Source organism: Amblyomma mixtum, chromosome 10 (genome assembly GCF_055824585.1).
Source record: "Amblyomma mixtum isolate Tamu chromosome 10, ASM5582458v1, whole genome shotgun sequence".
NCBI lineage: Eukaryota > Metazoa > Arthropoda > Arachnida > Ixodida > Ixodidae > Amblyomma > Amblyomma mixtum.
Genome location: NC_143021.1, coordinates 11,656,764 through 11,671,467, shown reverse-complemented (window position 1 = coordinate 11,671,467; position 14,704 = coordinate 11,656,764). Strand labels below are relative to the sequence as shown.

Sequence of the window (14,704 nt, the reverse complement as noted above, 5' to 3'; positions counted from 1 at the left end):
TGCACCAGGATCATTTCTAGCAATCAGACATCCGGGGCCAGGGTCGGCGAAGCGCTGCTAGTGACGCTTATCGACCTTGGGAATTTTCCAGTCGTAGCTGCCGATAGGCCTGTTTTCTCGGCCTCTTTTTCGTTCGTCTCTGCAAGCAAACTGCGCTGAACCACAGATTTTAACGGTGACAGCGCGTATCACGCATTAACCTTCATAAACGGCAGCGAATCTTCTGTTACAGAGAACATGCACTTGAACTCCAGGGCTCATGCAACGCAGTGCCGAAGAAATCGTGGACGCAGGCGGCGGATCTGTTGAACGACGCGGCCCCATGATATAAAGAGATGTCGGGTAGCTCGGTTAGTGAGTTGAAGTATAATGAGGGCGTTTCAAGCGCACTTGAAATGTGCGTGGTATTTCAGCAACTGCTATCCAATGTTCGTTAGCTGATGTAAAGTGTCATGCGTAAATAAATAAGCGTTTAAGTCAGTTTCCTTAGAGGGTGAGACCATTGGAACAGTTAAACACGTTGAAAAGGCGCTGAAATCCATTCCGAAGATTAATTCAGCTTCGTGAGATGCACCAGTGCCTTGAAGTCCTATTAGAGCATAAGAACTCAGAGTAGCGGAATATGTGCGCGGCACACTGTACATAGCGGCGACAACACTATGCTTGCGTGGTCTTTGTGAGAAGGAATACATGCGTATAAAGAAATCACTTGTTCCTACGTATCCGTGGTACGACCAGCGGCGGCCTTGGCAGCGCTGCTGCGGAAAGGACGTATCGTCTTCACACGCTCGGTCTGTTTTCGCTCCCACCATGAACACAAAGCTTTCCCCGCGCTGTTGACAGACTTCCCCGGAAGCCAGAGCGGTGCCGAGTGCCGTCACGACAGCCGCCTCCCCCTTCCGCAACGACGCTGTTGTCTAAAATTGAGCATTGCAGCTCAATTAGCCTGTATATTCGCAAGGGCGGTTGCAATCCGGGTGCCGTAATTGCACAAATGCGACCTGGCCCGAAGACACGGAGAAGAACACACAGAGGCCGGACTGGCGCCCTCGTTTGTCCTCCTGTCTTCGCGTCAATTCGCATGTGTGCAATTAGGTCTCGTGACAACTAGCTACCTCAAACAGAAGTATTGCCGGACGCCATCCGTTCGAACGCCACGAGATACTTCATTTCGAGGGTAGGTCGTGGAGAGGTTCTGCAATGCACTTTAGCGCACAGCTGCGAGTCAATGCGCTCACACACGAACACGTGCGAACGTGCTTCCCTCTTTGACAGACAATCGACGCAACCGTCTTCCCTGGGATTTCGAAGACAACAGTGTTAAGATGCCTCTGTTCATTGAATGCTGACACCTTGACACCTTTGGGACCCCGGTTAGGTAACCGATGATTACTGATTAAAAGCACCTCTAGGACAACCTTTCTTCGACGAAGTGAGGCCACCAAAGTCCTGAAGGAACCGCACTGCTAGGGGTCTCACCTGAGGGCAGGGTATTCCGATCCAGAGACGCAGCACGCGATGGCCAAAAGAAGCAGCGCCAGCGCTGCCATGCGAAGCGCACTCGGAGCAGGCATGTTTCTGCTGCGACTCCGGTTAGCGCGGCCCGCGAGGGGTTGTCGATCGAGGCCGGCGGCGATCGGCTCGGACGGCTGCCCTCCTCCTACTTCCTCCTCGCCACGAGATCCTCGACGCGTGACGCGAGAAAAACCGGCCTCCTCCTCCGCTGCGCACGCCAGCGAGCTCTGACGTCGAGCACGCAAACATGGAACGAAGAACCAGTTTCCTCCTGTTGCGGACGGCAGGGGTAAAGTCAGCCAGGGCGAAAAAATTGCCGCCGAAGGGCGACCGCTCGAGACTGCGACGACAGGTGCGAGGAGCGAGCATTAATCGCTGAGCGCATTTTGGGACCTGCGCGGAGGACGCCCCACCGGATGAGCGCTTCCGGCGCGTCGCAGTGAGTGAATATGCGACGCACTCAGGAGACCGGTCGACGGCGCTAGTCGGAAAGTTCGACTGCTGGTCCTGCTGGAGCTCAGGACAGCCGTGTGGACGGACAGCGACCGAGGAGTCTCGCACACTTTGGCCACTCAAGCATAGCCCTTCTCTTAATGAGGTCTCATACTTATTACACGGCTCACTTGCTTGCCTCGAGGGAGATGTCGGCCGAACAATAAAAACAAATATGTCCCTGTGCGCATGGCAGCAGTGCGGAAGTGGCAAGCAAAGTGGGCAGGCCAATAAGCGAGAAGACAAAAGGGAGTCGTTTGCTTCCACTACCCACTACGAGGCTAGTACAAAGAGGCGATGTTCAAAAACAGGTAACAAAGAATTGTCCAACACTCTCGGAGAAAAATGTTTAATACCAAGGCATTGTAATATACTGTTATGGAAACAATGAAGGCAATGGTCAACTCTTCTGAGTGACGTGATGGGAAATCGGCTTAGCTAGAGGTGGAGCCTCGAAGAACTCCCGGAGATCAGATCACGGCGCATTAAGGAGCCGTAATAGAATGCGTGACGTTGAATAAGCATTTTGTTGTGGTTGTTATCCTCGATATGTAAGGGCACATGCCCACAAAGGAGATTGACTATGACCAGGCGGTGACTACCAGGTTTTTGATTGGATGCGGCAGGAATGAGATGAGATTAGAAAGAAATATCAACTCAGATTCAGTGACACAGAAGGTAGAGGTTGGGAAAGGGGCCTAAGCAGCTTAAACTTGTGGGAGGTAAAGAACAAAAGAAAAGAACAACAGCAATAGGAAGATCGAAAAAGAAAACAATAACTGAAGTAAATAAATAAAAGGAGAAAAACGATAAATTATCATGGAAGACGTCTTGATTCGAGGGCAAAATTTCTGTGACGGAACAAGCATTTCCATCGCCGCATGCAAGCTTAGAAGCGCTAAGGGATAGAATAACCGCCGAAGACAGGCGCAAATTTATTTTCGTGAAGGAAATTTCTAGCAGTCACCTCCTTAACAAAGTGAAGCGGCAACAAAAGAGAAGAAAGTTATCTACCATTTTCTGGCTCAGCACAATTTCGACGCGAATCTTTGTAGCGTTTGTTCATTCTTTACAGTTGGCGGCACGGCGCCTAATCGATTTATTTGTGATTCAAGAAGCGACCAGATTTTTCTCGATCTATCGCATCCAGGCGGAGCCGATTCTACGTTGTTCCAGAATGTTCTAGTAACTTTCCGACCTTTGTCTCGAAAGTTCGCTATCAGCTTTAAACTGAGCACGGCCGAAAGCGGCGGGGATTTTGTTCGACGACCCTCGAGCACGTTTGTTGCTACGCCGCCGCCGAGTGAAGCAGTCCTTTGTGGGCGGAATACAGCCCAAATAAAGAGTTTTGTTCGGTCGCCATCTCCGCTGACTTTCTGCTCTCCGGGCTGTAGTCACCACTACGTGACAATATAGACACAAAGGGGAGATCATGAAACAAGGTCTATAGGGGTAAAATTCAACTGCGGCACACGACAACGTAGTCGCGTGAAGGTAACTTCCAGTTTGCGAGACCGCCAAACTTTACTACTACAAGGGAACAGAAGGTGCTGATAATTAAGTAGACAACCAGCGGTAAGGAAGCGTTCACAAGGAGGAGAAGTACACAGGACAACGCTGGAGCGTTATCCTGTGTACTTCTCCTGCTTGTGAACGCGCCCTTTCCGCTGGTTTTCCACTTGCTATGCACCAACTGGCCCAACAAGCTGCGCTTCTACAAGAAGGTGCTGACAATCATATAAGGAAGTATAAGCGCTGATGTAGCAAATTCTCGCATTAAAGTGCACGTACGAAACCTGGCCGCCTAATGTACGCACAGGTCGGTAGCAGATCAACGATTGGGCCACTCAGGGGTGCCTTTGCTAAAGAACCAGCAAATTCACTGAAATTAAGACCCCTATGGCCAGTAAGGCGAACAAACCGAACAGATTGGACATGAGGAAGGATCAGAAATGATTGCGATTCGTTAAACGCGGATGGAGAAGAGCTTAAAAATAAAGGGAGGAAGCCATTGCACTGGCATATGGGATATAACTTCTTGCGAGCGCAGATGGTGTCGAAGTAAAAAAAAATTATCCATAAATTTGCTAAACATTAAAATTCTTCAGTGTTTGAGACTCGGTCATTGGCGGTCAGTGATATCAAACAACAAGTATGTGTGAAAACGATATCGCTGCAGTGACGAGTTAAGGAACCGTATCTAAAGTGACAAGTGCAGACAATACGAGACGACAAGCATTTCTGGCCTCCCAGCGGCGAGCCGTACGTACATTGCCGGGGGCTGTGATAAAGAGCGGCCGTGGTATCACATTGTAGCTGTAAAGTCGCCACTCAGATAGGCAATCGTAAGGGTGAACTTGTTGTTGGCAGTCAACAACCATTCCCAAAAGGTCATCGGTGGCTGGCAGCTCCGGGGGCGCGGGAACGGTGTGGTAGAGTAAACTGTAAAACGCAAAGAACGGACCTCAGAGGAACCAGCGCCATCAATAATGCTCCACAAGTTTGCGGTCGATTTGGCCATCTCAGTGAATAATGCACTCGAGATAATGCGCACGTGATAGTGTAGTCAGTGAAATAACTCGGACAAGAGAGTTCCCAAGCAATTTTTGTGATTCCCATGAAACGTACGACGTTGTATCTCTGGTAGTTGCCGCTTTTTGAACTTGAGCAGCTGCTGGAGTCCATCTCTTTTCAATCGGTCGCACAGGGAATGAGCTCCCTTTTCGTGGAGCCGTGTATGTTTTTCTCTGGCAGTGCCTGCAGGATATCCTGAACAGAGGCGGCTTGAAGAGGTGTTAGAGCATCGCTGGGATGGCCCTATTTTGTGACAAATCTTCATGACAGCAGCGGGCGGTTCTTATAGCGCGGGTTGGTTCAGCTATCGGAAGGTACCTCTGTACAGAGAAGTAGCCCATTGTGCTCTAAGCGGTGCGGGCCGGGCGCTATTATTTTTCTTTCCTTTTACACGCCAACTCTAATTTTTGTACAGAGAAGAGGACGTATGCGCTCCTCATGCAGTCCTTGATCCTAAAGCGATGGATAGCTCACCGACACCAAAACCTCACCGCTCTCAAAAATAGGCATTACAAAACTCGCGATTCGTCGAAATGGTGGGACCTCGTCAGAGGTTGGAAACTATGAAATGTTAACCAGTAGTACCCAGTACCAGTGCTTACAGCTGCACCAGCTGCAAAGGAATATAATAGAATTAGAACGGAATTGAAATGAAATTGCAATAGACTTAAAATGGAATTGCAACAAAATTCGAATATACATAGAATGGAATTGGAATAGATTGGAAAAGTAATTGCAAGGCTTTCCCACTATTGGCACGTCAGTGTCTTAAGTGCCCCCGGTAATTTTTTACTTATTTTTCCATACTATCAATGCCTGTACGCGTTGTCGAGAGGAGTAAAAATTACAGAATGTATAAAAAACTTTGGTTGTGGATTTTTCGAAAGATATAGGGTACTAAATACCGCTGATGGATGCGGGGATATGGTTGCCGTCTGACGCTGCCTTCGCGAAAAAAAGTATTTGTGTACAAGTTGGTAGTGCAGCTGGGGACCTTGTGCGCATGATTGATGCGGGAAGAGGAGGTTTCCGAAGGTGCTGGAAAAAGTTCGCGCTTGACTTGGAGGTTTGTATATTACATAACATGAAAAAGTCAGAGATTCGATATGCGCGTTCCTTGGGCAAATTCTTGTTGGTTAAGCTTTTAACCTGCATGCATGAGCATATTACAGCAGATTTACAAACATTATTTTTCAGATGCGCCTGAAGATGCGGCGCTGTCCATCGAACAGATTGCAGCTCGAAGCGGGCGAAGCGCCGGCAGCTTCTTTCTCTGTTCAGATTGGCGCTTCCTGCTGTCGAAAGGAGCAGTGGGAGCAGTGGAGAGCTTGAAATATACCTTTACGGCCACTCCACAGTGATAAAAAAGAAACCGGGGTTATCGAGCCTTGATCGAGATTGCTATCACATGTCTCAAATAGTGAATTAGCAAACACGTTTTGGACTTAGTAGAGCAGAACGTTGCGCCAGTGCGTGTAGCGACGTATTCAAGAAAACTTTGCGCAGAATAACACAAGACGGAGGGAGAAACACGTACGCACACGCAAAGTTTTCTTGAACATTTTAGACCGAAAGCCGACGGCATGTTCTAGTCTAAATAGCGAAAATGCGTAATGAAGAATTCGAAGAGTGGAATTACGCAAAGATGTGTTCACATTCTAACAACATGAATAGACTACAACAAAATGAAAAAAGTCGCAAACAACACTAGTATGCCCCCAAACAGCAATAACACAAATAAAGCAGTGAAACGCATGAAGAGAACACTCCGACATCAAGCATAATTGCTAACATTATAAAGGGATTTTAGCGCCAAGATAACACGCAATAATCAGGACTGCGCGGGCGCTTACTCCCAACTGTTTAATGAGGTGAAATCAGTCGACATATGCCAGATGCTTCAGGGAAGAGTTAGTAACTTTAAAAAGTACAAATTTTGGGGTAAAAATATGGGTTTTGTGGCATGCTATTGTCAGGTTTGGCGAACACTTGAAAATGGGTGAATCATCCTGACCAGTAAGCTGGCTAACTAATTTCTAATAATTAACTTTTAGGCGCCTGGTTGCAATTCGAGATTTGCAGCCGTTCGTTAGCAACCGCGACATGAGTTTTTAGAATTTAGAAAACGCCATTACCCTCGCGCTGTGGCCCAACAAATTTTGGCTATTTCAACTAGTTACGTGCACTTTAGGGGTTGCTTTGCAAGCATGCGCTTCGAATGCGCATGTATTTTGGCGCGGTGTCGCGAAAACTTGTTAGGACACAACGCCGAGGGTAATCGTGTTTTGGAAAGTCTAGAAACTGATATCTCGGTTACTAACGACCAGATAGAGATCTTTGATATCAACCAGGCGCCTAACTCTATTAGTTATAAAGTTAATTACTGAAAATTAGTTAAGGTGATTCACCGGTTTTCTGGTGTCCGCCAACCCTGGCAATACCATGCTGCAAAAGCCATATTTCTACTTCAAAACTCCTATTCTTGAAAATTACTTCGTCTGCCCTGAAACGCCCGGCATAATAAAAAAAAAAACCGCGCGCATATGTAGAAGGCACCTTTACTCTTAACAGAGTAAGCGTAAAAGACAGGAGGATCCATATTGCACATAATTCAAGGGACACCACACAAGCGCTAATTAGCGCTTGTGTTGTGCCCCTTCAATTTTGTGCGCTATGGATCCTCATGTTGACTACCCACTAGCCCGAACCCTGACCCTTCTACGTAAAAGACCTTTCTTAGACTCGTGGAGAAAAAACTCAAGTGTCGCTCACACATTTCAAGCCCGCATTTTTGGCGTAAAAGGCTCCCAAAGTTCACGAGCCGTTTTTCGTCTGCATTCTAATTGCGGGGTCGAACTGTGACAGATAAGAACCAATTTTTCTCCATGAGGCTCAGAAGAAATTCCTTTCACGCCTACGCTGATGCTAGCATATTCCTGCTGCATTGCACGCATGCGCATGAAAGCGGTTTTTCGGGAGGGCTATACATGCCGACCACTTTCACCTTATTAAACAGTTGTTAAACAGAATTAAACGAGTGCATTTTCCGCATGCCATTTCGCAGCGAGGACTGTTCTGTTTCTGCCTACAGAGTGGTGTCCCCGTGAAGAAGCTCGCACAGTACAAAAAATTCAGGGGGGCGCTTTGTTGCTCTAAAGTGCGGTAAGGAGAAAGCCTGAAGCTCGGATTTGCTGCTTGGGTCACTGATGTGTGGTTAAGATGTTAAGCTTCACCTCTAAGAGTGGAACGCCACAGCGTCTTGCAACGCTACCAGGGAGTCCACAGAAGGTCATCGCCCGTTCGGCTCTACGCCTTGCTCGTCGGTAAACTGGTTTTTGAGGAAAGGAAATGCATCTCTCTCTCTCTCGCATATTTCGGTGGACACCTGAACCTCGCCGTAACGGGAAGGGAGGAAGATGGGAGTGAACGAAGACACCGTATTCACTAGACGCGCCTTTGTTCATTCCGAGCCATCGAGCTGGCATGTCAGCACGTGGTTAATCTGATACGCCCCGTGCTGACATGCCAGCTCGATGGCTCGGAATGAACAAAGGCCCGTCTAGTGAATTAAGGTGGATGATTTGCCACACCAGGTCCGAGTAGCCGGTGAGCTGGCCCTCGTTGTTGTCCCTGGGCGACCGATGCAGTGCCTGCGTTGCCACGGCACGGGTCACGTTCGCCGCGACTGCAAGGTGCCCAGGTGTTCCCTGTGCAGGCGCTACGGACACATGGACACGGACTGCGTCCGTACCTACGCGTCAGCTACCGGGCTCGGAAAGGCGAACGACACTGCGGAACTCATGGACATCGCCGAGGCGGAGGAAGCAGCCACTGGTACGGACGAGGCGGGCAAGTCGGCTTCCACACTTGCGACGTCAGGGACTCCCAGTGACGACACCAAAGCGGCCAACGAACCAGAGAGCCAACAGCCGACGGGAGGCTCCCTCGGCGTCCCTAACGAGACGCCAGAGAACGGAGCGTGCCCATCAGAGCCCGTAGTCGTCGAGGGAAAGGACCTGAACGAGGACCACCACGATAATACCGGCGCCCGCACAACAAGCGTCACGCCCCCCCTTAACACCCCGGCGAAGCGTTCCCATGACCAGGCCAGCCCTGAAGGGGACAAAGTGGTAGCACCCGGCGTCGAGGAGCCCCCTGCAAAGACCACTCAAGCCCGGCGTTCGTCGTTACGGCCACGCCCAAACCATGCGGCTGACAAACGGTACTCCTCCGCAGGCAAGGTACTACTCGAGCAGACTGATGTTCTTGCGCCGGATGATACCGGCGGCAGCAGTGGCGTCTAGCGGCGCGCTAGACGTGGAAGGTAAGCACCATGCTGTTGGTTCCTTCCTCTTGCGTAAAAATGGCTCCCGCCTCCGCCTTTAGAGTCGCTACATTGAATGTGAGGGGCCTGGCGGCAAGGAAAAAACAAGGTCAGGTGTACCGACTTATTACGGAGCGCGAGATAGATGTATTGGCCGTGCAGGAGACGAAAGTGGACGGCAACGAAGGAACCGACAGCATGGTGCGACGTTTCACGACTAGATTTTATGCTGTCGTCAGTCAAGCAGTGGGAACATCGGCTGGCTGCGTGCTTTTTGTAAAGAAGATGCCGGGGCTAGAGGTGCAGGCTTATTTTTCGTGTGTGTATGGCCGGTGTATTGTGCTTGATTTTTGTCTGAACGGCAATGAGTGGCGCATTGTTACTGTGTACGCGCCGAATGTGGTTGAGGAAAGGGTTGCCTTTTTCCAAAGTCTCCAAGAGCGCCTTTGTACGGAGAGGCGGCTCATTGTATTAGGCGACTTCAATTGTGTTCTTAATGCGCGCGTAGGTCAAGCATCCGGGGGTTTCGAGACAGGAGCACTGAAGTGTTGATGCAAATGATCGAGAACGGAAATCTTGAGGATGTGGCTGAACTTATTGAGGGTGCGCGGACAGTGCAGTTCACTCATTTCCAGGGCTCAAGCCATGCACGGCTGGACCGCATTTACGCATCAGTCGACCTTGCCCCTGTTTGCAACCATTATGAAGTTGTGGGAGTCTCCTTCTCAGACCACTGTTTATTTGAGTGCTGCCTGGGAAATGTGAACCGAAGCAAGGCATTTTCGTGGGAAATGTGGAAGCTAAACAACACGCTTCTTCAAGACGGAATCTACTGCAGAGCAGTAAAGGATGAAATAGGTAAAATAAACCCGCGCAAGAACCTGAAGATTTGGCAACAGTGGGAGCTAAGTAAAGAATCTTTAAAAATCAAAGCAATAGAAAGGGCGACATGTATCCGTTATATGGAAAAACAAGACGAAGCTGAGCTAAGGGCACTGCTTCAAACGCTGATGAAGCAGGAATGCAAAGAGCCTGGGAAATGGATAGAAGATGTCAGGAAAACAAAACAAAAGATAGAGCTTATGGAAGAACGGCGTTATCGCGGAGCACTAGTGAGGGCAAGGGCGGAAGACACAGCTGCTGGCGAAGCGCCATCGAAACGTGCTCTTGGTCTAGAAAAAGCGCGCGCTGAAAGAAATCACATCGATAAAATAGAATGGGGGGGTATCTTATCGGCAGACACTGACCACAACTAAGAAGCCTTTAATGAATACTACCAGAGGCTTTCATCGACTCCTGTAGACGCAGTAGCCTTTACGCATCAGTTTCTTGGTGCAATGCCACGGCTTGACGAAGAAAGCAAAAAGAAAATGGAACTAACAATAACTCACAGCGAGGTAGAGCATGCGATAGATCAGTTAAACCTAGGAAAATCACCAGGACCAGATGGATTCAGTGCGGCATTTTATAAAGAATTTAAGCACGAAATTGCCCCAGTGCTGTGTACAATTTTCAATGAAGCCTACAAAATAAACGTATTGCCTCCGTCTTTTGGGATCTCCCATACAGTGCTCATACCTAAAACGAATGATATAGAGAAATTACAATTGGTTACAGCGTATCGACCCATAGCACTCACTAATGTGGACTACAAAATTTTTATGAAGGTATTGGCGCGTAGACTGCAGACAGTGATATCGGATATTGTTGGACCCCACCAGACATGTGGAATCAAAGGGCGCTCAATTTTTTCCAACATTCAGAAAGCGCGCAGTGTGCTTGAAAGCTGTGACGACATCAATGGGCGAGTAGCGATGCTTCAGATTGATCTTGAAAAGGCATTTGATTGTGTTTCTCATGAAATTTTGTTTACCGTTTTAGACCATGTGAACGTCGGTTCAGTTATCCGTAAGGGTGTAGCCCTGGCGTATCGAAACTGCACGACGAGACTGATTGTTAACAAGAGTTTGGGGGCCCCCATTAGCGTGCAGCGTTCGGTGCGTCAGGGCTGCCCCCTCAGCCCTCTCTTGTTTTGTATTTACATCGAAACGCTGTGCATGAAAATCATAGAAAACAATAGTATTAATGGCTTTAGGTTAGAAGCAGCTGTAGTTAAGCTGCTGGCCTATGCAGATGACGTTGCAGTATTTACGGTTGATCAGGGGAGCATAAGTGAAGCTGTCGGGTGTGTACGCGCGTTCAGCGAAGTCACAGGTAGCGGGGTTAACTGGTCCAAGTGCCTTGGGCTCTGGCATGGATGGTGGCCATCCCACCCGGACCATTTCGCCAACGTACCGTGGGCGACGACCCCGGGCAAGTAGTTGGGCGTTCCGCTCGATGCTTATCGCGATAGCGAGGACTATTGGAAAGAGCAAACTAAAGACGCACGTGACCGAGCTGGGAAATGGAAAGGCACCAGCCTTTCAATTTTCGCCAGAGCTACAGTCTGCAATCTTTTTTTTATTAGCAAACTCTGGTATGCGATGCAGGTTTTGCATTGCTCGCGTGTGAACGTTCAGAAGCTGCACAGGATTTTTGCAGTTTTCATATGGGCGTCCGAATGGGAACGTTGTAGCAGAACGAACCTGTTCCGGAGGGTAAAAGACGGGGGGCTAGGGCTAGGGCACCTCTTTTTAAGGCAGCTGGTGAACCGTTTTTTGTTTTTTCGCAACGTCACATACCCGTTCTTGCGCACCGTGTGCCAATTGAAGCTGCGGCGATTGCTGCCGGAGTTTGTGGTATCCACAGAAGAGCTCTCTGGTGGAACTTTTGGTTACTACAAAGAGATTGTAGCAAGGGTTCGGTTTCTTTCGGCACGTTTTTCCACCGATTATTTGTGGAAAAGCAAAAGGAAAAAGTTGTACAATGATCTTTGTGATATTGTTTTCCCAGAGCCCATGTACAGGGCCTTGTACAGTGGAGGCCCGGGAGGGGATGTTTTAAAAAGGGTGAAGAAAATGCAGGTGCCACCAGGAGTAAAGACTTTCTTTTTTAAATTACACACCGGGACGTTACCAGTTAAAAAGTTTCTAGAGGGAAAGGATTTCTTTTTACCGTGGGGATCGAACTGCTTAATTTGTAAACAGCCTGAAACAATAGACCATGTTTTTTTTGCATTGCTGGGAAGGGGTTTATTTTTGGGACGTGTTACAAAGGACCATAAAGAAAGAGCTACCACTTAACGCGCACGGAATTCGCTATTTAAGCACTGATAATGAGGATGGGGCACCTTTTGATCTCATAATGCTCTTGGGCCTCCACTGTATATGGCGCTCCAGAATGGCAGGCTACCATTGTGACAAAGACGCACGACCGGCCCGAATTTATTTTCGGGAAAGCATGGACTGGTTTCTTGCAATCCAAAAATCAGCTGCGGAGCCTCCCGAGTGGCTCTCAAGACTAGAGCCGTTGCGTATGTTGCGGGAATTTTAAGCTGACGAAGCCAGTCTCGTGCTGGCTGACCACGACAGTGTCGTATGTATATAGCGTTATGTGTATTTTTGTTGTGCAATGTCATGAGCCAAAGACAGGCAATAAAGAAAAAAAAAAGCTGGCATGTCAGAGTGGTTAGCGTGCTCGTCTCGCACTCCGGAGACCCTGGTTCGATTCCCCTACTCGACCAATTTCCTGCTCCGTTTTATTTATTTATTTATTTTACCTGGAGCACCACTGTATCATTCCTTTAATTAGTTGCATGGTTAGTAGCCAAAGTACAAGTTTGAAATTCGCGCACTGTGACGTTCGACCATTTCGACAAATTGAAAAGCGTGACATTTCTGTCGACAACAACTGCTTAAAACGATGAGGCATTAAAGACTTGCACCATAAAACCTCTCACTGCCATGCAGTACCTGCAAGCCTTCGCCGAGAAATCCAACAGGGTTCACATGACGAGCCGACAGCTGGGCATCTCCGGTTTTCTCCCACCCTTCGCCGCATTCAAGAAAGTGTTACTGGTCCCGTCAGTCTGTCGATGTTGCACTTTTTTAAAACCTGACGAGGTTGCCAGCGATAAAAGACGCCTCCCAGCTTGCCAGCAGAATTTGGAAACCCTACATAAACACCACCAATTTCCTTCTAGCATATCGGCATGGCTTTGCTCGGCCCTTTGCCAAAGTCAGCATCTGGAAATAGGTGGATCATGACAGAGCCCGGCTACGTCACGCTGTAAGCCGAGAAAAAAGGCCTGCCGAGCGGAACGGCAGCAGAAGTCTAAAAATTTTCAGCGCGCTAACACTCACACCCCCACTCGCTGATTTCGCCACTGGACCTCTGGCGACGCGGGTTGCTCGGGGAGAGCAACCTGGGTCCCACAAACCCCATGGATGGAAGCAGCATTTGCTTAACGACAGCCCCACTGCGCCAGGAGTCGTATGAGGACTACCAGCGATCTATGAACCTGAAGCAGAGAATGATCAAATATGCATTCACCCATTCACGCTATTGCGACATACCGTGAAAGCGGAGCTCATGTGTTCCTTCCGGTTTGAATGCTGCAGCACTAATTCGAAATGACCAGCGCGAAAACAGACGGAGACAACTGAGGAAACACAGGCGACAGGATGGGCGCTGTCTAACAACTGCTTATTTTCGAGGAATTAAAGCCCAGCACAATATATGCCAAAAACCACGTGACAGTCAGGGGGCCAAAGATTACAACCTAGAGCACAGTCATGAAAGGGCGGCCGACACAAGCATGAACCGGAAAAAGCGAAATATGAAAAAATGGGGGAGGAAACTTTTATGAAATGATGCATCTAAAAACACTATATAGTGCTTTTCGATGTCCTAATATAGTGCTTTTTGATGTATCCTTATTTAGCACGCTATTTTGGTCTTTGCCTCAGTTGTACAGAGTAGTGGGCTTAGTCGTTGTTTTACGCGTAGAAAACAGTGTCTGCTTTTAGTATTTACGTCGACAACACACAGAAGGAGAAATACGTCTTAGAGTCATATGCTAAAATGCTCGCCTTCTGTGCGAAGTTACCACAAGTTAAAGAACCCCAGGTGTCTAAATTAATGCGGAGCCTTACACGACGGCGTGCCTCTTAGCCCATGTGTCGTTTCGGGACGTTGAACCCCACGTAAAACACCAGACCACGTAATTGCATAGGTTACACAGTGCTGATCAGCACAAACTCCTCCCGGGGTCACGCACCTATCACGTGTGGCGTTTTGTTTGCAAACAGCGCTGAGCAACAGGTTTGGCTGATAACTGCTGCTCCTTCCTTTTCAACTAGCGAAGTCAAAGAAACGCCTTAGGGGCAAGCTCTATCACATTATGAGGAATTTTAGGCCGATTGGCAGACCGTTGCATCGGTTATTGCCTCAGCCGTTTCGTGGTAATTTCGAGGCCGATACATCAACACAAGGCCGAGCAGGGGGATTTTTACCGAATGAAATAATCTAAGACTAGGACTGCCTGTGAGTTTCTGACACAGAAAAAGCATGATAACGGCACTCACGAAAGGTTAATAATGCGAAACCATTTCGGGTCCCATTACGAGAAAGGCTGACGGCGTGTGCGTATGTGTTCATATTCGAGCTTATATTCATGAAGGCATTGGTCATTTTCATGTCAATTACAGCTGTTATCAGGGCGGTCTTTTGTTTTTTTCCATATCCATCACAAACTTTGCTGATACCCTCGGTGGTCGCTTAGTGGCTTTAGACTTCTGCTGCTGAGCCGGGGAGTGCGGAATCCAGTCTCATGCGAGAAAGACAAAATGCAAGAGGCCCGTTTGCAAGACGATGTCGGAACACGTTAAAGAACCACCAGTTGTCATTACGAATGCGCAA

The 14,704-nt window shown here is 48.5% G+C and overlaps 1 protein-coding gene across 2 annotated transcripts in view; it reads right to left on the bottom strand.

Annotated features, from left to right (window-relative positions):
* LOC149325136 (mannan-binding lectin serine protease 1-like) overlaps nucleotides 1–1,644 on the bottom strand; it is a 110,679-nt gene extending 109,035 nt beyond the window's left edge. The window contains exon 1 of one of the 2 annotated variants that reach the window (XM_089564055.1): nucleotides 1,480–1,644. In XM_089564055.1, the coding sequence (XP_089420181.1) occupies nucleotides 1,480–1,574 (95 nt within the window). In that variant the 5' untranslated portion in view covers nucleotides 1,575–1,644. The remainder of the gene's footprint in view (nucleotides 1–1,479) is intronic. The other variant, XM_089564054.1, reaches the window with a different exon arrangement.
* Nucleotides 1,645–14,704: the final 13,060 nt, after the last annotated feature.